Source organism: Rhinolophus ferrumequinum, chromosome 12, assembly GCF_004115265.2.
Source record: "Rhinolophus ferrumequinum isolate MPI-CBG mRhiFer1 chromosome 12, mRhiFer1_v1.p, whole genome shotgun sequence".
Lineage (NCBI taxonomy): Eukaryota > Metazoa > Chordata > Mammalia > Chiroptera > Rhinolophidae > Rhinolophus > Rhinolophus ferrumequinum.
This window is the reverse complement of record NC_046295.1, coordinates 58,787,989-58,812,777: the sequence shown is the minus strand read 5'-3', so window position 1 is coordinate 58,812,777 and position 24,789 is coordinate 58,787,989. Positions and strand designations below refer to the sequence as shown.

At 36.9% G+C, this 24,789-nt stretch overlaps 2 protein-coding genes across 2 annotated transcripts; one reads left to right on the top strand and one right to left on the bottom strand.

Moving 5' to 3' along the window:
* Window positions 1-4,886: 4,886 nt before the first annotated feature.
* Window positions 4,887-5,849, bottom strand: LOC117032241 (olfactory receptor 13C8). Its single transcript, XM_033123591.1, has one exon. It carries the CDS (start codon window positions 5,847-5,849, stop codon window positions 4,887-4,889), a length of 963 nt encoding a protein of 320 aa, XP_032979482.1.
* A 16,298-nt stretch (window positions 5,850-22,147) lies between these two features.
* LOC117032228 (olfactory receptor 13C3) lies at window positions 22,148-23,182 on the top strand. Its single transcript, XM_033123569.1, has one exon. The coding sequence runs from the start codon at window positions 22,229-22,231 to the stop codon at window positions 23,180-23,182; it is 954 nt and encodes a 317-aa protein (XP_032979460.1). The 5' UTR covers window positions 22,148-22,228.
* The last annotated feature ends 1,607 nt before the right edge of the window (window positions 23,183-24,789 follow it).

Below are 24,789 nucleotides of genomic sequence, written 5' to 3'. Positions count from 1 at the left end.
CGTTCAAGAAGATCTTTAATTGCTTCCCGCTAATGAGCAGGTGGGGTCAACTCCTGGGCTGACCTGCCGTGAGACTTGGCTCTGCCCCCCGCAGGGCACTCTGCTGCGTGAGGGTTGACCACCCCAATGTGATTTGGCCTCTATGGGCTCCAGAGCCTGCCGAGAACCCCCTCTAGGTATGTGACCTGCAGGTCAACCCCGGCTGCACTCCGATTTGGTCTGGAGTTGGCCCCCAGATATGCCGAGTCCCGTGCCACCCAAGCTGGGCCCCGGCAGGGAAGTCCCAGAACAAGGCAAATCACCAAGCACAGCAGCAACGACAACAGCAAAGAAGAAAAAAAAAAAAAAAAAAACAGCCGATAACCCCCGCTCGACACAGGCAAAGATATCAAAGATACAAGATAAAGCAAAACCAAACCAAGCAAAGCAAAACAAAGCAAAACAAAAAGCAGCGACCGTCTCGGCCTGAGCCCATCAAGCAATGACCAGGTTGTCCTCTGCTGTACCAAAGAGCCCCCTGCTTATTGCGCAGGCAGAGCCGGTCACCTGGTGCTCAGAGAGACTTTGGGACTGCAGACTTAAAAGCGTGGGCCTGAGGGGTCTGGATGATAATCTCCACAAAGTCAGTGCAGCTTCTGCCCTTGTCCGCACGTATGCACACCGAGAGGAGCACCACCAGTCCTTTGTCCAGAGCTCGTGAGTCCTAGGGCACTCCTTCAGTGTGTGTGTATGGGTGCGGGCGGGAGATTTCTGATCTGCTGACCGTGCCTCACAAGCTGGGCCCCGGCGGGGCAGTTTCAGAACAAAGCAAATCACCAAGCACAACAACAACAACAACAACAAAGAAAAATATCAAATACGTTCACATGCAAAAACCACCTGATAACCCCACTCGACAGAGGCAAAGATATCAAAGATATAAAGACAAAGCAAAACAAGACAAAACAAAGCAATACAAAAAGCAGCGACAGTCTCGGCCTAAGCCCACCAAGCAATGTCCAGGTTGTTCTCTGCTGTACCAAGGAGCCCCCTGCTTATTGCGCAGGCAGAGCCGGTCACCTGGTGCCCAGAGAGACTTTGGGACTGCAGACTTAAAAGCGTGGGCCTGAGGGGTCTGGATGATAGTTTTTACAATATCAGTGCAGTTTCTGCCCTTGCCTGCACAAATGCACACTGAGAGTGGCACCACCAGATATGTGACCAAACTCTTGAGTCTTAAGGCACCTCTTCAGTGTGTGTGTGTGAGTGCGGGCAGGAGATTTCTGATCTGCTGAAAGCCCAGAGCTGCGCCTGCCTCACTGCTGATCTCCGGGTGTGTCTCGGCCGCTGCACCCACCCCACCCTAGGCAAGCCAGGAAGGGTGGGGGATGGAGATGGAGGGGTCTTCACTCTCCCAGCCCAGCCGTGCGTCGCCCTCTTCCCGCAGGCCAGAAAAGGTGGTGGCTGGGGGTGGAGGCGTCTCTTCTCTCCTAGCGCAGCCAAAATCACGCACACTGCCCAGTCTGCCTGGGTCAGGGCTGCCCGTCAGGCTTCCCAAAGCGTGAGCGTTAGATACCACTTCTCGGTTCAGGGGCCGGTTTAAGTCTCTGGAAGGGCGGGGTAAGATTGGAAGAACGGGGCGGGGGAGGGGCCTAGGTATGGAGACTGCGCCCCCCGTCCGCCGCAGGGCGCGCCGCCTTCCCGGCTGGAGAAATCAGCCGCGGGACGCAGGGAAAGAGCCGCCTCCGGGTCTCTGCGCTCTCGGCTCCGCCTGGGCTCCTGTGCGCGCGCCCGGCACAGCGGGGCTGCACTGCGGTTTCCAGTCCCAGTCTCTGGAAGGGCGGGGTAGGATTGGGGGAGCAGGGCGGGGGGGAGGGGCCCAGGTATGGAGACTGCGCCCCCGTCCGCCGCAGGGCGCGCCGCCTTCCCGGCGGGAGAGATCAGCCGTGGGAGCAGGGAAAGGGCCTACCCCCGGTCTCTGCGCTCTCCGCTCCGCCTGGGATCCCGCGCCTGCCCGGCTCCGTGGTTTTCGGTTTTCGCCCCCGCCAGCTGAGGCTCCGCTGGGGGCTGGGCTCTCCCGCCGCTGCCGGCCGGGCGCTCCCACGCCGCTTCTCCTCCTCCTCTCCTTGCTCCGTCCAGTTAGCTTACCCCCAAGAATTTCTTAGCTTCAAGCAATCCACGAATCTCTCCACTATATTGTGTGATGAGCGAAAATTTCCTCGATGGGTTATAGTTCCCGTTTGCAACAAGATCTGGAGGAGAACTCAGAAAGTGCGCCCTGCTGCCGCCATTCCTATGACGTCACCGGTAGCATATTTCTTACACGCTCTTTTATAGTTCCTTGTGTTTGCCTTCAGCCAAGATTTGGTCATTTGCTTTAAGAGAATACTTATCAAGGAACTCTTTATCCACTACAGCAGTGATGTCAAGAAGAGGATTTCCCATTCCAAAGAGAATGTTTTCTCTACAGAAGAAAAGCAGCAACTGTCTGGGAAATCTCAGCCGGGGGAAATTCAAACACGTGGCAACAGCCCAAAGATATGATCTTGATAAATTATTTTGGAAACTATATGTTCTCTTCTGAATTTTGTATTTCATTCATTTATTTACTTATATCTTAATTCAAAATTTGTAGAAAGAGCATACTGTGTGCCAGGCACAGAACTTAGGTAGGTGCTAGCTATGCATTGGTGAAAGAAAAGAATTATATTTCTTTCTCTCAAGGTCTAAATCTATTCCCTCCTCCCACATATGCATATTTCAAGGTCTAGTTTAACTACACAGCGTTTTCCTTTCATACAATTATATGATTAGTATTGTTATACCATTTTAGCGTATACTAAATAGACTTCCATAAACTACATTTTAGACAGAAGAAAGCAACTTTAGAAGAAAGACAAATGTCATACTCACGAACTTCTCTTACTTAGTTGTGTATGAAAATGAGTCTAACCAAATCTATTGCTTATACTCTCTGAATCACTGCATTTCTCAAGCAGAGAATTGCATATTTTATTTCTTTAAAAGATCCTCAAGACAAATACTTGACAGGGCTATTCATTTACCAGAAGTAAAACCTGAGAGACAGATTCAAACCTCGGAGGAGTTAGCACTGGTAGCTTTTAGTTCTGGGTTATAGAAAAAAAAAGAAATGAAGAAAATGAGAAAAACAAACAAACAAAACAAAACAAAACCTGAAACCAGTACTGGAAGGAGCTGAGGAGATTCCATTATCAGGGTGAAGAACCATGATATTGACAGGAACAAGGAGCAAACAGGGAGCTCCCTTATGTGCATCCAACCTTCCATTCTCTCTCTACCAACTCTTTTGGAAGGATTTAACAGACGCTAGCTGACAGAGAAGAAACATGGTTTTCAGTGTACTAATCCTAATTCACAAAGCAGAGCATAGAAAATTGGGTTTGAAACTGAGAGACAATACTTTAATAGCATCTAAATTACTCCATAAAATTAAGGATGAACGTCTTGCCTATGCTAAGCTTTATGGCCTATTAGAGTACACCCTACACTAATAATGATAAAACAGTCCATGTTTATTGGACATTTAGAATGTTTTAGGCACTGTTCAGTTCTATGCATGAATTATCTTATTTAGTTTTATGAAGAAATAATAATTACATGTTAAGAAGAAAAGAAAATATTATGGACTTACTTTTACAATTTACAAATAGTTACAGTCTTTTACTTTAGATTTGTGTTCTGTGTTTCAACTCTCATAGACTCCTCAGAGGGCTAGATCAGACTCAATTCCTTTGATGGCAATGGGGTTTCCATTCCTTATGTTGGCATTGCTCACAGGGCTGCCCTCTTCAGACAATAGGGACCATCTCAGTTTTGAGCCATCCTTTTTCCTGTCCCCCAATGCCCGAAACCCTGTATCTCTTTAGTTCATTGGACAACTTTATTTCTTCTCTTTTGTCTTCTATAGCTCTTATTGCTGTTTTTTGTCAATTATCAGTTCTGTCTAGTTCTACTTTTTAGGAGCTGCGTGAGTCAATGCAAAGTAGGAACGAATCTTCATTACAATCCTGTCTCTTCTCAAAGTCCAAAGGGAATTCTCTGATACTATGTCACCTCTATTTTATTAAATTAAAACATAAGGTGCATTACTAAGGGACGCTTTTAGCTCTCAGTCTCATTACATACCAAATCCAGAAAAGTTATGGTAGCTTGTAAACAAAACCTGTTCTTCTACATTATAATACCTATCACATTAAAAATAAAGTGTAGTACTTTAACTATTAAGGGAGTTATGGGTCAAAATGCCAATATACTTTATTTAGATCATATTACTTTGGATCAAGTTTATTTTTGAATAAACTTTGTTACCTCAAATATGACAGATATACATTTCTAGCTTTATACATGATGTCGTTCATTCATTTATTCAAAAAATGTTTATTGAGCATCTATTATATGTCACATTTTATTCTAGGTCTGTGGGATGTTATAGGTTATAGATAAGTTCCTACTCTCAGAGAGCTTATATGAGTGGTAGACACAAATAGCCAAAAAATGAACAAATTAAAAATGAATATGTAATATATTATATGCTGATTAATAATCACTTTGAATAATTAACTAATATGTACTTATTTGAGATTACAAAGTACTTATTAGTACACCTTTTGCTTTATAATTGTCTAAAGGTTTAAGAATGATTATCAACATTTTGCATTTCCATCATAGTGTTTTTTAAAACAACAAGAATGTTTTATTTCTACCATTAGAACAAAAACTAATAATAGTAGCATTAGCAACCAAAATATTTCTACCACGTGGTTTTGAATGACATGGTGAATTTGTTTTCATGTGGTAATTTTCTATATATGAATTTCGTGTCTGCAGCAGCTTTGAATATTGAGTCACATGGCGTAGCTCAGTATTTATAGTCCATCAGAGAAGGTTTTCCTACCCAGCATGTTCTTCACAGCAGCCTTTACATCCTTGTTGCGCAGACTATAAATGAGAGGATTGAGCATGGGGGTCATCACTCCATAGAAGAGGGAGATGAGGGCCTCAACGATGTCTTGGTTATCAGCACCAACAGAGCTTTTGGACTTGGGCTTTGCATACATGAAGAAAATGGTTCCATAGAATAGAATCACCACTGTCAGGTGGGCTGAGCAGGTGGAGAAGGCCTTATGTTTTCCTTCAGTGGAAGGGATCCTCAGAACAGTGGCTATGATAAAAATGTAAGAAATGGAAATGACCAGCAATGGAATAACCAGAACAATCAGATTTGACCCTGCCATGCTGATCACATTGACTGAAATATCAGCACAAGCCAGTTTTAAGATAGCCAGAATTTCACAGACAAAATGGTTAACGATGTTGTTAGCACAGAATGGTAATCGCATTGCCAGAGATGTCTGTACCGCTGAGTCCACAAGCCCGGAGACCCAGCATGCAGCCGCCATGGGCACATAGGCACCTTTGCTCATGATGGCAGGGTATCTCAGTGGGTAGCAGATGGCCACATAGCGGTCAAGTGCCATCATGCCCAGGAGCACACACTCTGTGACCCCCGTGGCAAAGGAGAGAAACATTTGCGCCATACACCCAGAAAAGGAAACCCTTTTCCTTACTGTCAGAAAGCTGCCAAGAAGTAGTGGGACAGAGGAGCTGGTGTAGCAAATGTCCAGCAAGGAAAGGTTACAGAGGAAGAAATACATGGGGGTGTGCAAGTGAGTATCATAGATGATTACTGAGATGAGGACTCCATTTGCCAACAGGATTATCAGGTACATCCACAAAATTAGTGCAAAGAAAACTGTCTGGATCTTTGGGTGGTCAGAAAGCCCAACTAGGACAAATTCTGTCACTACGGAATCATTGGTCCTTTCCATGTTCCATATACCCTTTCTCCAACAGCACTCTGTGGAAGACAGAACAGAAATTTGTTAATACCATGTCTGTAAGAGCTCCTCTTTTAAGAATCATATTCAGTGTGACTGTAGTTATAGATTTGAATGCAATAATATAACTCTGGGTCAAATTTCTTACTGTAAACACAGGGCACTAGAGCAGGACTACCAATCTGATTTTTCTCAGGGTTAAGAGAAAACATATTTGATTATAGCATGGTTAGATCCCAGACCAGCTTATTGTCATTTCTACTACTTCCGCTTCTTAATTCATTGACTACAAAATCCCTGGCCTATCTCCTGGATGCAGCAGACAGATGTGTTGTTTTGGCAGTGATTCCTGCACTATGTTTTAAATTTAAGGTCCACATTGTAAAGGCAAGGGGTATGACATAAAATTTAAATGAGAGGTCAACTGTGCTTTTAGCTCATCTTCAAATAAATTATAATATTTGAAAGCATTGGGCCCATTTCCATCATTGAGCTCAGTTACAAATGAACCATTGGAATCGAAGCATGTTCGCCATTCTACCAGAGTGCCCTCTCCTTTCTCTCTCGTCTGCTTGTCACTGGAGATGAATATTAGTTGCCAAATAATATGTTATTCTCAGTTGATCTCAGTCATTTTTATTACCTGACAGAATCGTACATGTATTTGAATTCTTGACCCATCGCTGCAAGGCTGCGTCATCCACTAAGCACAGTAGGCCTGCCATGCTGTTAGGAAACTAGGAAAATGTCTTGATTGCTTTTAAAGTCTGCGTAGAACAATGAATTTTTAACTTTCAATACATAGTAAATTTACCTTTATGCCAATGCAGATATAAAATATAACTTTTAATATTATTTCACGGAAGGGCCCATAAAGGCAAGAGTGTCTAGGGCCCCTCAAAATACTAATACAGTCCTGTGTGGTTAAGCTTTGGGTAGGCAGAAAGTCTCACCAGGACTAATTTTTTTTAGAGTTTAGTAAGGTGTGCTGGTGGTATAAGTAGTCATTCCATATATGCATATTGCCTCATTGAGGACGGTCGCTTCATTAAAGGGACCTATTTTTGTGACTCCAGAGTGTACCGCAGTTTGATGCGGAAGCATGTGTTCAAGTAAATTTGTTGTTTAATAGAAATAAATTAAACGTATTTATAAAGTCAATTTTACTATGACTAGAGACATGTAATGTGTATCATGGGCTCTATCTACCTGTTTATTTTCACAGCATGCAAGAACTATCACTTAGGGATCAACTGTAAATAACAGTGCCCTTATTAAAATGTGTACATTTAAATAAACCAGTGACAAGCAACCATTATTTTTTTTAGCAAATAAAATTTACACAGAAGTGTAATGTATGAACAAACAAAAAAGAGAGTTTCTCTGGTTGAAGTTAAACAGGTTTACACGGAAGGAAAAGCATTATTCTTTAATACCGTACTCACTCTTCCTCCTTCAATTTGGTTTGAGGATTCCAAGGGGCATAGTTTAAAAACCATCAATGCAGTAAGTAGGAAGTAATATTAATAATCTGCATTTTAAATGATTTTCTTATCAAATAAAACAATATTTATGTATACATATAGATAGATAGATGATATAGATATAGCTATAGACATAGATTATGCCCGATACATTTGTAAATGCTTTTATTCATAACAATCCAAAGAAGTAAGAACTGTTATTGTAGGCATAGGATTATTTTTATTATCCTTCCTTAAACATTTGGAAAACATCACAAGTTAATCATGATGTGATTAAATAAAATAAAAAACAATTATTTCAAGAGATGCAGGAAATAAATTTGGTTGAAGTTAATTCATAATTTTCATATAGTATTTGAGGTTCACAAAAGGTAACTTCCTAATTTTGAAAGGAAACTAAGCATCAAAAGCCTATAGGAAGTTACTATTCACTAATAATTAATGGAGCCAGTATTTTCATTCTCATTATCATCTGGAAAAAGATAAGGATGCCACTCTTACAGCTACTACTTAACATAGTCTTGGTAGTCCTGTTCAAAAATGAGACATGAATATGGAGAAGTAGCAATAGAAAGAGACTGAAAAATTTACAAGATCTGATAAGAAAAATTAGTAACACTTCTGGATGTTAAGATGAATGGAAAAATCAATAGTTCTCTTTATATTAGCAATAAAATGATTAGTAAACGTAATAAAAATAAATATAACAAAAATGAAAAATATGAACCATCTGTGTTTTAACAAAGCATGCATAAGACATTTATAGAAATAATTTCAAAATTATAATAAAAACATAATAGACTATGAGTAATTGAAGTACAACATGTTAATAAATGGATAAAAATATAAGTCAGCCATTTCCCGCCCCCCCAAAAATAGTCTATACATTCAAATTAAATACATTCAAAATTTTAGCTGGATATTTTGAGGAATATGAGTACTCAAGCTAAAATTTATGTGGAAAAGTAAAAGTACACAATTTGCATAGTTAAATTTATAAGATAAAAGTAAGGGTAGCATCCATATTTGAAACACACTATGAATCCACAATAATAAAAATATTATGATAATATTTGACATAAAACTCTCACCCCATAATAAAACTCTCAGCCCAAAGCAATGAGGAAATAACAGCAATGAACAAACTCCAATGAACTAGGTGTTTATACATCAACATAAATAGATCCTGGAAAAGTGTTGGAAAAGTAAGCAAAGTTGTGATTTATAGCACAATAAGATTTATATGTAAAGTTAAAATATGTATTTTACAAGGGAACGTGCATTTTTAGGGACAAACAAAACACATAATTATGAGTTGGAATAACAACATAATTATGAATGTTAGTGGAATCAGTGAATGTGAGAGAATAATAGGAAACTTTTTAAAGATTGTAGAAAATAAAGTGTAAATGTGTAGAGGAATGTAAATTAAACATAGGAGAGCATGATTAACTAAAGCCCAAATTTAAATGAAAACAAGGACATAAAAATTAGAGCAATATAAGGCATATGCCAATGAAGGAGCTCTGATCAGAAATGTAGTGTAATAGAAGGAACTGTCATAAATGTGAGAGAAAAAGGAAAATTGACTTCTGACACCATAAAAATAATACATAATGCATTGAAGGAGAAAAAAATTAAGACACTTAAAAAATGGGTTAAAACTTATTTAGACCAGATGATTTTTAAAATAAGGTTTTAAATCTAGTTAAAGAAAAAAAGAATTAGCCCTAAAGTGGTTGGTCAGTAATGGAGAACAGAAGGAAGTTCCCAGGTTGAGAAGCACGCTCATCCAACGGATTTCAAGTTCTGTGGTTCCGTTGGAAAGGTTATGCGTGATGTAGAGATGGATGGATGTGGCATTCCTATTCGCCTGACTCCACTAATAGGCTATTCATGTAAGAATCCCCCTTGATTTGACCCAGTTTTCCCTTTCTGATGAGAATCCGGCATCCAGGTCGCTTGCACAGAATGGACTGAGCAGAGGAATTAAGCGGCTGTTCCTCCTTTGGCCTTTCTGTTTCTCATTGTAAAGCATGGCACTGCTTCTCAGTAGCATCTGTGAGCTAGTGTCAATGGACCCCTGTGAACAAGATCCAGACTCTTCTTGTTTTGATAAATCAGTCTGAGTCTGTGGGGCTAAGGAACAGAATGTAGACCAGGAGTAAAATTATATAAATAAATAAATAAATAAATGAATGAATAAATAAATAAATAAAAATAACCCAAACACAGTATCGCTGTGTGGTGAGGTCTGTTGGTAGGAAGCCGGCCAGCTTCCCTTGGGAGAAGCCTTTGAATCACTACAAGTGTTTTATTCCAACCCCGAGAGTAAGTACGGACAAACTTCAAGGAAGGGGAGATCATCTGAGAGAAGCTAAGGACAAGATTTCATATCTTGTCAATTGAATGTGGCCTTGATGAGCTGAAGGAGAATAGTTTTAGGTACTAGGATGAGACCAAAATGCATCAGTGACACTTCTGAAAGACAAGAAAACAATATAGAGGTGTGCAATAGTCAGAAAAAGAACCAAAAAAGAGAAGAAAGATTTGCCAGTTTGTGAGGTATGTTAAATATAACATTAAGGATTGGAATGTATTCTTCAGGCAACAGAGAGGATGAAAACACAGAAAAAAGTTTAATGTAGAGGCATTGTTCAGATCATGTACTTTCTTCACCAACATTGAACCCTGACCTGTGCTCGATAGGTCTGCAATCATTGTTTTTCAGGGCAGCCATTTGTTCCTCCTGTACCTTGCAGAGAACCTGATTCAAAATTCATCTACTTTTGGAATTAGACACATAACAGTTCATTTTAGGTCAAATTGGTGTCAAGAAATTTTATTTCCCCTGGCAAGAACACAGTTCTCCCGTTTCATCTGGGTCCACAGCTCAGTCCTGTAAGTGTCTGCAAACTAAAGTGTATTTAGCTTCAGTTTGAAGTGAGACCAAAGCTCTGTTGGGTCCTTCATAGCCAGGTCTTAACTGATTGCTTTAGTTATTAAACTAACCAAAGTAATAACAGCTACCGCATGCTGCCTGGATTTTCCAGTTTTTCTTTTCCATTTGAGTATCAAAGGCACTTCAACAGATACCCAGAAAAAAGAATAACATCCCAGTTAATAAGTGAAAGGATTGATGCCCTGGGGGTCATAGTTGCCTAACCCTTCTGCTATTTATGCTTTTTTGGGGAGAGCTTTCACCACCTCCCCACCCCCACCCGCTAGAAAACTGCTCTTCTAGAAGTAGTGAGTTTATTAAAGTATTGCTCAGTGGGTGAAAAAGGATACATTCGGTTTGTCTTTAGTTTTCCTCTCGATGCCCCAGGGTATGTTGGACGAACATCATAAACAATAGTAATCTAATGTAGATGACCTGAAAAAAATCTTGGCCACATCTCAGTAAGCTCTGTGACATTATGTTAATTTTCTAGCTTCTTTCAGCAACTGTGTGCTCACCTATATATTGGTCTGGTTTTAATTTTATCACATACACTAGATTTATGGTATAGAGGAGGAACTTAAAACACATTTGATTCTTAATTGTGTCATAATTAGTTGCAATTAAAAGTGTATGAGACCTGACATTACATTCTTAGGAAACCCAACTCCAAGTGCTGGATCTTTCACATGCGAGGTAAGTGCGGGCTGCACTATTTTTAAGAGTCCGTATTTCCTTGCCTGCAAAGTTACCAATAACTTCTTCATAGATTTAACAAGGGAATCCCATGATATAACACAGTAAAAGCACTTGCAAGCACAATGTAACATCTAAATGCTTGTTCATCAGTTCATTCAACACATGTAGCAACAGCCTAGTGAGTGCTAGGCAATATTACTTGGCTTGGACGTGAGGGGAGGGTGGTGAGCAGATGAAGTCATCGTAAAATCTCTTTTTCTCAAGAGCGAAGGGTAATTTTTTATACACATATTTCAGTGTTTGTTAAACAACTTAATGTTTTCCTTTCATATGATTTTATAATTGTGAAGCTTAAAAGTTGCCCTAAGCTACTGCTTGTCATTTTAGAGCCAAGGTAAGCAATGCTGAGAGAAGGTAAATGACCCACTCCTGCACTGTGCCTGATGAATTGTGTGTAGGAAGAAAAGGTGGACTGGCTTTAAAGCTGTCACTCTTTCCAAAACACTGTTATCTCAGACAGGGAAATGTGTGCTGTATTAATCTTGTTGGTTTTAGTGGCAGTTGGAGAGAGGCTAAATTAAGTAAACTTGGGATGCAAGCAGAATGACAGACACATCGAGAATATGACAATCACAGATTTAATCCACTGAGCTGAATTTCTGCTACCAATTAAAGAGTGTAGCACAATGTCGGAATCGATGGAATAGATGTACAGATTTTTTTTCTGGAACATTTCTGTTAGCCAAGATTAATCCAGGTCAGAAGCAATCAAAACAAGACAGAAATAAGGGGGCTGAGATAAATTCCAGACAATTTACTCTCCAGAGTGAAAGCTCACTCTGGAACTCAGGATCAGTAGGATAAAGAGGTACTGATGACAGCAAACCTGGTGCAAGGAGCTTCCAGAAAGAGTTAATGGAAGAGGTGGTTTATGTTTGTTCATATTTACAGAGCTAGACATAGGAATCATATGTTTTGTCTTAATTATTTTGAATTCAACAATTATTTTGAATACAACCATAATGGTGATATGGTATCTCCTTTGTATTTTTAAGATCTTTAAAATCTTTTTAAAAATATGGTGGTTATAGCAACTGCTGAAGATGGTCAAATAATTACATTGCAGTTCCACACATTTGGGACAGAGAATTAATTTTTCAGCAGATTGTAGGTCCAATAATAGTATTCAAATTGCTTGGTTGCTGAAGAAAATGAGATAACACACCTATTTTGCAATGATGTCTCTAAGAGCACCAAATTGAGGAATCTAACGTTCTCATTCTGTCTGCTGGGGGTAAAAGGAAGAGAAACAGAATACAAACCGAGAGCTGTACAGGAGTTAACTGTCTGGTACCTTACAAAGATCAAGTTCTCTGCTTTTTCTTTACAAGGACATCATTAGAACTCTGTATTTTTCAATAGCTTGTCATTAATGTAATACCAAATTGGAGGACTGCAATCCATATCTTTTGCATCATGAAATGAAAAACAAAGATAGCTATGACCACTTGAATTACGTTTCTCTTACGACAGAGTAGTTCTCAGCATTTTGTCCATTCTTTTTTCTAGTTCCCTAATGAGATTAGCTAATTTATTTATTTATTAGCTAATTTATTTATTTATTTTAAACTTTTTAAATTGATGTACAGTTGATTACAATAACCTATTAGTTTCAGGTGTACATCATCGTGATTCAATTTTGTATGCGTTATGAAGTGATCACCATGATAAGTCTAGTTATCACATGTCATGTAATATACAGCATAGGAAATGTAGTCAATAATATTGTAATAACTTTTTATTTTGACAGATGATTAGCTAATTTGAGAATGATGGTTTATTTCTTGTCCCTGTATTCCATGAATGGTGATAGGGTAATTTATATTTTACATATATAGATGTGTATGTAAACCTTGTTTACATGGATATAAGACTTTAAAAATAAATTTTGTACAATGGTGAAGAAAGGGTCAACTGTAAATGTTTTTGAAGAAGCAGGTGTAGCAAACGAGCACTAAATTTTATTTTAGAGTACCTAGCTTTGAAACTCAAAGATTTGGAACCCCTTTTTTTCTCGTCTTTAAATGATACCAATTCCTACCTAAGAGCTTTGTTGTGAAAATCATCCAGTAATATTCTCAAATATAATGCAAAGTTTTGTGACACTAAATGAAGAAAACTTGACCAGGTAGAAAATTAGATATACCCAGAGCATATAAAATTGATATCTTACCCATAATGTGAAAAAACAATATTTACAAGAGAGGAAGACAGAATATGATGTCATTTATGTGCCTCTGAGCGTGAGGAATGGTTTTCTGTCCCTGATTTGAGACCAGTCTTCTTCCTCAACAGCTGCTTTGCTCTACAGCTTCAAGAAATGCTCTCTATCTTATGTAATAATTTGCAGTATAAAGTGAGGGAATATTAGTGAGATTTAGATAGCAAGCAGGGTGCTGTAATTTTTTCAAGTTTTGACTTACCGGTACTTTATTCCTCAGGTAAAACTGATAAATGATTCTGTAAATAATCTGACTCTTAGGCCAAGAGTTTCTAGTTCAGTCTCAGGAAAAAAAAAAGTAGGAAAACCCATAGATTCTTGGGCCTTTGTGGTTATAAGTATTTCTCTACATTTTGAGCTTGAGAAACATTCTTCAGAAGACCAGCCATTAGCATAACAAGACAATTTAAATTCTTTCCGGGGCATGCCAGGGAGGGGTCCAATATTTGCAACAAACTAAAGTTAGGACTGTAAACATGGGGGATTAAAATTTCCCCAAAACTCCAGGGAGAATGTAGTTAGATCCAATTATATCACATAATTGGTATATTCTTGTTATAATGTGACTCTGATCAGAAACGTATATCACCATCTACATTACCACAATATCTGAGGATTTTAAGACTCAAATAAACAGAAAAAGTCTTTAATAAGTATTGTTTTTTCTTTTCTGAAATTATCTGAAAACTTCCCATAACAAATAGGATAAATTACCCTCATTTGCATAGCATTTTCAAATATCTAATGTTCTCCAGATACTACTAGGAGTTAGTACTGATTTCCTACTCTACGGATGTAGAGCCTGGGACTCTGAAAGGTGAAATACTTTGCTGAAGGTTGTCCAGCCAGTATAGGAGAGGGTGACAAAAATCTCAAATCCAGCTCTGTGATTCCAGCTACAGCAGTCTATTTGCAGCACTGCTCTGTCACTCACCAGTAAGAACTTGAAATGAGCTTTTAGAGTTATTGTATTCCTACTCAGCAATGAGTGCAGGGAAGTTAAGTTAGATGAATGTAAACAATGTAAACTGACAATTGAACGTTAACAAAAAATTAAAGCTGAGCATCATTTCCCCTCTACATCCAAATGAAGGTTGAAGCATGTGGAGCAGATTGGAACCTTTTATCAAACAGAATTTCTCTGACGTTAGTAACAAAGGTCTGCATTCAAACTCAACTTTTATCCCAGAAACGAATCCTCCTTTCTCAATGCTTTTCTGTTAAAGATTTTTTAAACAAGCTCCCTTTTTCAAATTAGTAATTTCTCCTTAACCTTCTACGTATTTCTTCTTTAGTTCACTCTAAGTGCTGTAAGTTACGTTGTTCAGGTATCTGACATTTAATGCTAGATAACAATAGACAATACCAATTAATTAGGGAAAATGAGGCATTTCTTCATGTACTTTACATGTATTTGATTTAATACTTATTACAATCATATGAGACATATACTATTATTATCTTCATTTTAAAGATTGAGTAACCGACGAACAAAAAGATATTACTCATTGCCTGTGATACCATGTATATGCAACCATTTTCCCTAAAGGGCCTGAAATTCAATGTCAGAAAACTTTCTATTTTACTTTTCTGTATCACAGTATCATCTCAAGATGTGCCTTGAGTATGGTGGGCACTCAGAATATATACTTGTGAGCACATGGACAATTTTATCGTATACATTTAGTTTCTCAAATGTTCTCTGTATTTTGTATACTATGAAATTATATATTGCTTTGATATTTATAGTTTTCGCCTCCAGTGGTACTTTTCACTGAAGGACCGCAGAACAAATAAAGGATCCTGAAAGGAGGTGGAACTGGAGCCCTCTTTCCCTAACCTCTTTCTCTGTTCCTTCAACTAAAAAATTTGGAATCTATATGTTTTATGAGCTATTCTGAATGTTTTTATTGACTTATAATTGACATATAACATTGTCTTAACTTGATCCAATTGTATATTATAAGATGAATACGTACCATCCTAGCCTCCATCACATCACATAATTATCATCTTTTTTTGTGATGAGAATATTTAAGATCTGGTCTCATTAACAACCTTCAAATATATATATATAGTGTTGTTAACTATGATCCCAATGCTGTGCATCAGATCACCAGAACTGAGTCATCTTCTAACTCAAGTGTGTACCCTTTGATCAACAACTCCCCAGTTCCCCCACCCCACAGCTCCTGGTAATCACCATTCTACTCTGTTTCTATGAGTTTGGACCTTTTAAATTCCACACGTGATATACATAGAGTTTGTTTTTCTCTCTCTGACATATCTCAGTTACCACATGCTCTCAAGGGGTCTATCCATGTTGTCCCAAATGGCAGGATTTTCTTCTTTCTTATGGCTGAATAATGTTCCAGTGTGTGTGTATGTATGTGTGTGTGTGATGTGTGTGTGTGTGTGTGTGTGTGTGTCTGTCTGTCTGTCTGTCTGTCTGTGATCTCTTTATCCATTCATTTGTTTTGTTGATGGACACTTAGGTTTTTTCCATATCTTGACTACTGTGAATAATGCTGTGAAGAATATGGGAATGCAGGTGTCTTTTGATATCCTGTTTTTATTTCCTTTGGATATATACCCAGAAGTGAGATTGCTGGATCATATGGTGGTTCTATATTTTAATTTTCTTGATTAAATATTTTGGGATGACATTGGTTAGTAAAATTATATAGGTTTCAAGTATACATTTGCATTGTGTATTCACTGCCCAGAGTCAGTTCTCTTTATATCACCATGTATTTGACCCCCTTTTCCCTCTTCTACCACCCCCCCAACCCTTACCCTCTGGTAACCGTTAAACTGTTATCTGTGTCTGTGAGTTTTTGTTTGTTTGTCTTGTTCCTTTGTTGCTTTCGGTTTTATATCCCACATATGAGTGAAGTCACTTGGTTCTTTTTTTTTAAATTAAAGTTTATTGGGGTGACAATTGTTAGCAAAGTTACATAGATTTAAAGTGTACAATTCTGTAATACATCATCTATATATCACATTGTGTGTTCACCGCCCAGAGTCAGTTCTCTTTCCATCACCATATATTTGATCCCTTTTACCCTCATCTACCACCACCACCCCCTTACCGTCTGGTAACCACTAAACTATTGTCTGTGTCCATGAGTTTTGTTTCTTCATTTGTTTTTCTTCTTTTGTTGTTTTCAGTTTTTTATACCACATATCAGTGAAATCATATTGTTCTCAGCTTTTTCTGTCTGACTTATTTCGTTGAGCATTATAATCCTAAGATCTATCCATGTTGTCACAAATGGCACTATTTCATCTTTTCTTATGGCAGAGTAGTATTCCATTATGCATATATACCACATCTTCTTTATCCAGTCATCTATGGTAGGACACTTTGGTTGTTTCCATGTTTTAACCACTGTGAATAATACTGCAATGAACATAGAGGTACATACATCTTTATGGATAAATGTTTTCAAAATTTTGGGGGTAGACACTCAGATGAGGGATTGCTGGGTCATATGGTAATTCTATTCTTAACTTTTTGAGGAATGTCCGTAGTGTTTTCCTGGTGGCTGAAGCAATTTGCGTTCCTACTAACAGTATGCAAGAGTGCCCTTTTCTCCACATCCTCACTAACATGTAGCTCTCTTTTTACTGATAGCCATCCAACAGTTGTGAGGTGCTATGTCATTGTGGTTTTGATTTACATCTTCTGATGATTATTGATGTTGAACATCTTTTCATGTACCTATTGGCCATTTGTATGACTACTTTGGGAAAATATCTATTCATTTCCTCTTCCCATTTTTTTAAAATTAAAATTGATTGGGGTGAGAATGGTTAGTAAAATTACATAGGTTTCAAGGGTACAATTCTGTAATACATCATCTATATATCACATTATGTGTTCACCACCCAGAATCAGTTCTCTTTCCATCACCATATATTTGACCCCATTTACCCTTATCTACCAACCCCCTCCCTCTTACCCTCTGGTAACGACTAAACTATTGTTTGTATCTATCAGTTTTTGTTTCTTCATTTGTTTGTCTTGTTCATTTTTTGCTTTCAGTTTTATATCCCTTTCCTGGGTATATACCCCAAAAATCTGAAAACATTTATCCATAAAGATATATGAGCTCCAATGTTCATTGCAGCTTTATTTACAGTGGCCATGACATGGAAATAATCAAAGTGTCCTTCGATAGATGATTGGATAAAGAATATGTAGTATATATACAATGGAATACTACTCTGCCATGAGAAAAGATGAAATAGTGCCTTTTGCAACAACATAATAATCTTGTGATTATTATGCTAAGCAAAATAAGTCACACAGAAAAAATCTAGAACCATATGATTTCACTCTTCCCATTTTTAAATCAGATTTTTTTTAGGGGGAGTGGAATTGTATGTCTTCTTTATATATTTTAAATATTAACCTCTTCTCTGATACATAATTTGCATATGTTTTCTCGCACTCCATAGGTTACTTTTCCATTTTGTTGATTATTTTTTCTGCTGTGCAGAAGCTTTTTAGCGTGATATAATACCACATGTTCATTTTTGCTTCTATTGCTTGTGTTTTTGGTGTTATATCTGAAAAATCGTTGCTAAGTCCAATGTCAAGGAACGCTTTTCCTGTGTTTTCTTATAGGAGTTTTATAATTTTGTTTATTGTTTCTATTGTTATTCTGGTCTCTATTGTATTGATTTCCGCTTTGATTTTTTTGTTATTTCCTTCCAACTGCTAACTTTGGGCTTAGTTTGTTCTTTTTAGATCCTTGAGATGCAAAGTTAGGTTATTTGAGATCTTTCTTTTTTTTCTTAATATATGCATTTATTACTGTAAACTTACCTCTAAAAACTGTTGTTTTTGTTTTTTTAGCATCGCATAGATTTGGTTACACTGTGTTTCCATTTTTATTTGTTTCAAGATATATTTTTTATTTCTCTTTTGATTTTTTTTTCTTTGACCCTTTGGTTGTTCATGAGTGTGTTGTTTAGTTTCCTCATGTTTATAAATTATCCAGTTTTCCTCCTGTTGCTGGTTTGTAGTTTTATACAACTGTGGTCAGAAAAGATATTTGGTATGACTTCAGTTCTCTGAAGTGCTCTATTGTATGCTCTAACCAGGAGAATGTTATGTATGCACTTGAGAAGAACGTGTAATGTTCTAATATGTCAATCCATTTGGTTGAAAGTATGATTCAAGTACAATGTTTTCTTGTTGATTTTCTGTCTGGGTGATTTATCTATTGGTGAAAGTGGGGTATTGAAGTCTTGTACTATTGTTATTTTATTATCTATTTCTCCCTTCAGATCTGTTAGTATTTACACAATATATTATTAGGTGGTCTGATGTTGGATGCATACAATTTTTATATTTTTTGATAAGTTAACTTTATCGTTATATAATGATCTTCTTTGTCTCCCATGACACTTTTTGCCTTAAGGTGTATTTTATGTAAGTATATCTACCTTACATTTTCATGGAATATCTTTTTCCATCCTTTCACTTTCATCATATGCGTGTTTTTAAAGCTAAAGTGAGTCTCTTGTAGGCAGCATATAATTTTTTTTAAATCCATCCAGGCATTCTGTACCTTCTAATTGGAGAATTCAATCCATTCACATTTAGAGTAATTATTTATATGTAAAGACTTACTAATCTTATTAATTGCGTCATGGCCGTTTTGGAATTCCACTGTTCCTTTTTTCTCCTTTGCAGCCTACCTGTGTATATTGGTGATTTTCCATGATGGTATGCTTTGATTTCATTCTCTTTATTTTTTGTGAATCTCCTATAGGCTTTTGCTTTATGGTACCATATGGCTTACATAAAGTATCTGTATAGATAGATAGATGGATAGATAGATAGATAGATAGATAGATAGATAGATAGATAGATAGATAACAGTCTGTTTTATGCTTATATCAATTGAACTTTGATAGTATACAAAAACTCTACCCTTTTACTCCTTCCCTTTTATGGTTTTAATGTACCAATTTACCTCTATTTATATCCTGTATTTGTTAACAAATTATAGTAGCTACAGTTATTTTTAATACTCTTTTCCTTTAACCTTTATATTATATTTAAACGGTTAACACACCATACTATTACACAATTAGAGTTTTATGAATGACTAAATATTTACTTTTACCAGTGTGTTGTATATTTTTTTATGTTTTCATGTTATCAATTGGCCTCCTTTTGTTTCAGCTTAAATAACTCCTTTCAGAATTTCACTCCCTTAACTTTTGTTTGTTTGGGAAAATCTTTATTTCTTCATTTCTGAAGGATAACTTTACCAAACCTTAGTGTTAATATCAACAATGTAGCTTAATAGATTTTCCTAAAACATTTTAATTCATTAGCATGTTATCTATCTATCTGAAATCATGCCTCAAGCTATCCATTCTGGACTTAAAAAAAAACATAAAACCTATAGTGGCCTTAAACTTATAGATTTATTTTTGTCCCATAAATTTATTTACTTTATTGCCATCTGTATTTTTCATTACAAAAAAGGTTGGTGATGACATTCTGCACAAAATTAACTTACTTAAAAGAATGAATATAAAGTAAGCAAAAAAGTTAAATACAACGCATTTAATTCATAACAAATATCTGTGTAATTTATAATATTTAGATCATTTTTCAGTTCTTACATTTCGTTTTGGTATCCTTTGAATTCATAATTTCTTTCTTTGAATTTAGTTTGATAAACATATTTTGAACTAAAAAGCTCTCACATTTTATAACATTGATTTTGTAAACATTTGTCCCTGTCTCCAAAAGTTACACATGTAGGAGAATGTCATTTCATTTTTGAGCTTTAATTCAGCTTCAGTTTATTTCCAACACCACTCTTAATTGGGTCTATGGGACACTGTCCCTAATATACCAAGAAGTTTCTCTATTGCACAGATCTCTCATTCCAACTTTAAATTGCTATGGGAATTGGGGAACAATTACAACAACTGCTGCATAACAAATATTTACTCTTCCACATCTGTGGAATATGGCATTGTTTGTTGAACCTGACCTTCATTCAGAAAGCTGACATAAATACTGAGAAGAAAGTAACTGGTTCATCTAGGAAGTAGAAAGGTAAATCTTCAATACCATCAAAGTGTATCTTTTCAATATATAGTTAAAGCTGTTATTTAATATGAACCTGTAATGTGAATAACCTGATACAATCCAGGTACTAATTTATTATCACCAAAATATAGCTCTGAATTGTTATTATTTCATTTTATTTATATAATGTCTGTTAATCCTTGAAGCAATTTCCTATGGTATGTCGTTATTTCCATATAATATCTCAGCAAGAAAAGTAAAGCAGATATTTTTATCACTATTTTAAAAATGAGAAGACTGCACCTCCATTTAGAAGCACAGAATCTCAAACCAAAGACTCATTTTAGTCTGAGGTAGTTTTCTACCATGCTAAACCCACGTCATATGTATTCCAATGAGTATGGTAGTCCCCTCCACCTTTCGTTCTGGGGTTTCACTTTCAATGGTTTTAGTTACATACTATAGTTATATTTATAGTATATTTTCAAGTGTATTTTTCCTATATCCTAACTGAATTGGTAGGCACTTTACATTATTCTTTTATTTATCTTTATTAAGCGTAGAACGTGACTGGATTCAAGGTAGACTGTCAGTAATATTCTGAAACTATTGTAGTAGTCTGGTACTAGTTTAGCCTACTTTTAAAAGATGTCTTTTAGTAATATTTTTTTTTATTAAGAAGATTTAACAACATGATGTGAATGTGGAACTTTCTGTGAAACACAAAAATTATGTTCTTGTCATCTTCTAGGTTGGCATGCCAATCCATAATAAGGCAAAAGAAAACCTATTTGGATCAGAAAAATCTGGATAATCTGCCAATTCAGTGTAGTTTAAAGCCTTGTTACGCAAGTGCTTTCAAGACCTGTTGCCTAAGTATCACCTGGCACTTATGAGAAATGCAGAATCTCAGGAGCTGCCCTGAACACGAAAATAGAATCTGAAGTTTTTCAGGATACCCAGATGATTCATATGTATATGAAAATTAATGAAGCTATGATCTAGATCTGATCTGAGCTTCGAGCTCCACTTTAATAATTGCAAGTTTCATCTTTTTTAAAAAAATGGGGACTAAATAAAGAAAGAGTGTTTTGTAAAGCTTAAAGTGGTGCATATACACACATATATACAATTTATATAAAATATTTAAACCTTATTTTCTTAAGTTGACTTACATGAGTAAATTATCAAGATATCTGCTGAAGCTACAGAATAAAATAAGTGAAGAGACTACGTAATGCTCTCTGAAGATTATCTGTAACATTCATATGGAGCTGATATCTGCAACGGTCTTGTCATAGGAACAGTCACAAAAGATACTAAGAGGAACGGAATATGAGTCAACAGCTAACCATGTCTAAACAAGTGTTAAATTTCAGTTTATGTTATTCAATTTATTATTATTAAACGTGTATAAAATACACAAGTAAACTGACAAATACAAAGTATGCAGGCATAGAAAGAAATATGCACCAAAAAAATCAAAGTTGCTGTGAAATTTTGACTATCATTAATTGCCAAATCAAATTTTCAGTCGTTGTTGATTAGTATTTTGTCCTCTGTGCTGCTTGCTCTCTGGGACAGATGAAGAAATCAGTCTTATAGTTCGTAATTAATCAGGAGTTTGGAAACCTAAACCAGAAAAGGTTATTTCTGTATGTCTGATCATAGGTAGATCTTCACATATTAGCAATGGTCATTGAGTCTTCCATCTTTCCCAATTTCATTGTATTCTAGTTATACACATTCTTGAAGATAACTGAATGTCAGAGCTTCAAGCAAATAGTCCTTATAATATATTTTAAAAAATGCATTGTTCAGGTAATTTTTAACATTTGATTTTTAGAAGTGAATATATTTTATGTTAGAGCTTCTTTTGACATCCTGCAAGCAGAAGACATGGATAAAATTAACCAGACACTTGTGTCAGAATTTCTTCTTCTGGGTCTCTCTGGATACCCAAAGATTGAGATCATTTACTTTGTTCTAATTCTAGTTATGTATCTAGTGATTCTGATTGGCAATGGTGTTCTGATCATAGCAAGCATCTTTGATTCCCATCTTCACACCCCCATGTACTTCTTCCTGGGCAACCTGTCTTTTCTGGATATCTGCTATACATCCTCCTCTGTTCCCTCAACAATGGTGAGCTTAATTTCAAAAAAAAGGAACATTTCCTTCTCTGGATGTGCAGTGCAGATGTTCTTTGGGTTTGCAATGGGGTCAACAGAGTGTTTGCTCCTTGGCATTATGGCTTTTGATCGCTATGTGGCTATCTGTAACCCTCTGAGATACCCCATTATCATGAGCAAGATGGTGTATGAACTGATGGCTTGTGTGTCATGGCTCTCTGGTGGGATCAACTCGATTGTGCAAACATCTCTTGCTATGCAATTGCCTTTCTGTGGTAATAATATTATCAATCACTTCACATGTGAAATATTAGCTGTCCTTAAGCTAGCTTGTGCTGATATATCCCTCAATATTGTTACCATGGTGATATCAAATATGGCGTTCCTGGTTCTTCCATTGCTGGTCATTTTTTTCTCCTACATGTTCATCCTCTACACCATCTTGAGAATGAACTCAGCCACAGGGAGACGCAAGGCCTTTTCCACTTGCTCAGCACATCTGACTGTGGTGATCATATTTTATGGTACCATCTTCTTTATGTATGCCAAACCCAAGTCTCAAGAACTGCCTGGGGAAGACAAGTGGCAAACTTTAGACAAGCTCGTTTCCCTGTTTTATGGGGTAGTGACCCCCATGCTAAATCCTATAATCTATAGCTTGAGAAATAAGGATGTAAAAGCTGCTGTGAAATATCTGCTGAACCGAAAACCTATTCAGTAAATATTTCCTATTCAGAAAATGTAGGTCTTTGTGAAACAGACACAAAGATGGAATCACAGGTAAATTAGTGGGAACCTTTTGAGGACACCATTGGTAGGGGAGATATTTTTATTCTTCCCCTTCCCTAATTCTGCTCAGTGAGAATTACTGACAAATATAGTTTGTCATACACTCAGCTTCCAATGTGTCCTGATCCAGATCTCAAAAGCACAATGAATTCTATATAGAATCTCATCCCTGGTGATATCTAAAATGAGGGTTTCTGGTATACTGTGCAGAAATGAAGTATAAAGCAATCACACATAGCTTTGGAAGAAAGAGGCAAGAGTACAAAATCTGCAATTCCACAACTGCCTTAAAAATATTAGATAGACTTTCTTTGTAGGCCTTAGTTACCTTAGCTTGTAATAAAGAGATAGATAAAAACAGGTTCTAGTGTCAGTTAAAATTTCAATAAATTGCATAATGCATTGAGCATAGCATCAGCTTCATAGTGTCCTAGAATTTCAGAATTGAAGCTAAGACTCCTACTTGAGGACTAAAAGTTATCACTGAGCACCTCTTTCACACTAAGCAAATAATTATGAGCAGTAGATATCTTTCCCTAAAAATCACTATGTTAATATAAATCTCACCCTCCTTGCCTATGTCTATATAAAGAGAAGTTCAGGCCAGAAGAAGAAATAATCAAGAGAGTGAGTACTTAATGAATGGTAGGAGGTGTTTCCCTGCAGTCTTTGTGGAAGAATGGGAAAGTTGTTTTTTTCAATCCAAGCCAAGGGAGAGGGTGCTGCAAAGGAGCTTCTTAAATGTTTGCAGTACCTGCAAAGAAAGTCTGGCTACTCTTTTGATGAGTGGAGGCCTCCTGAGCTCTCCAGACTGCAGACTAGCAGAGGAGCTAGTCTAGAAGAGGGAGGGAGGGAGGGAAGTATTTTATGCAAAAACGAAAACAAAAAAACAAACAACCAAAAAAACAAAAACAAACAAAAAAGCCCAGAGACATTTCAAGTCTGCCTGAGAGGTCCTTACAGGCTCAGAAAGAGTGAGTGGGGAAATAAGTTCTTTCATTCTCTAATGAGTTGAAACTCTTCAATAAGTCTATTATATTATATTTTGTCCTATAATAGATTTATTGAAGAGTTTCAACTCATTAGAGAATGAAAGAACTGAGCTGAATAGATATTTCTTTAAAGAGGTCATACAAATGGCCAATAGACATGTGAAAAGATCCTCAACATCACTAATCATCAGAGAAATGCAAATAAAAACCACAATGAGATATTACCTCACACTGGTTAGGATGGCTATAGTCAACAAGACAAATAATAAGTGTTAGAGAGGCTGTGGAGAAAAAGGGACCCTCATACACTGTCGGTAGGAATGCAGATTGGGCAGCTGCTATGGAAGGCAGTGTGGAGGTTCCTCAAAAAATTAAGAGTAGAATTACCATATGACCCAGCAATCCCTCTCCCGGGTATCTACCCAAAAAATCTGAAAACTTGTATCCGTAAAGATATATGTGTTCCGATGTACATTGCAGCTTTATTTGCAGTGGCCAAGACATGGAAACAACAAAATTGTCCTTTGATAGATGATTGGATAAAGAA

Excerpts from the sequence above, each read along its gene's own strand:
- LOC117032241 (XM_033123591.1), bottom strand. The coding sequence starts at position 5,849 with ATGGAAAGGACCAATGATTCCGTAGTGACAGAATTTGTCCTAGTTGGG.
- LOC117032228 (XM_033123569.1), top strand. The coding sequence starts at position 22,229 with ATGGATAAAATTAACCAGACACTTGTGTCAGAATTTCTTCTTCTGGGT.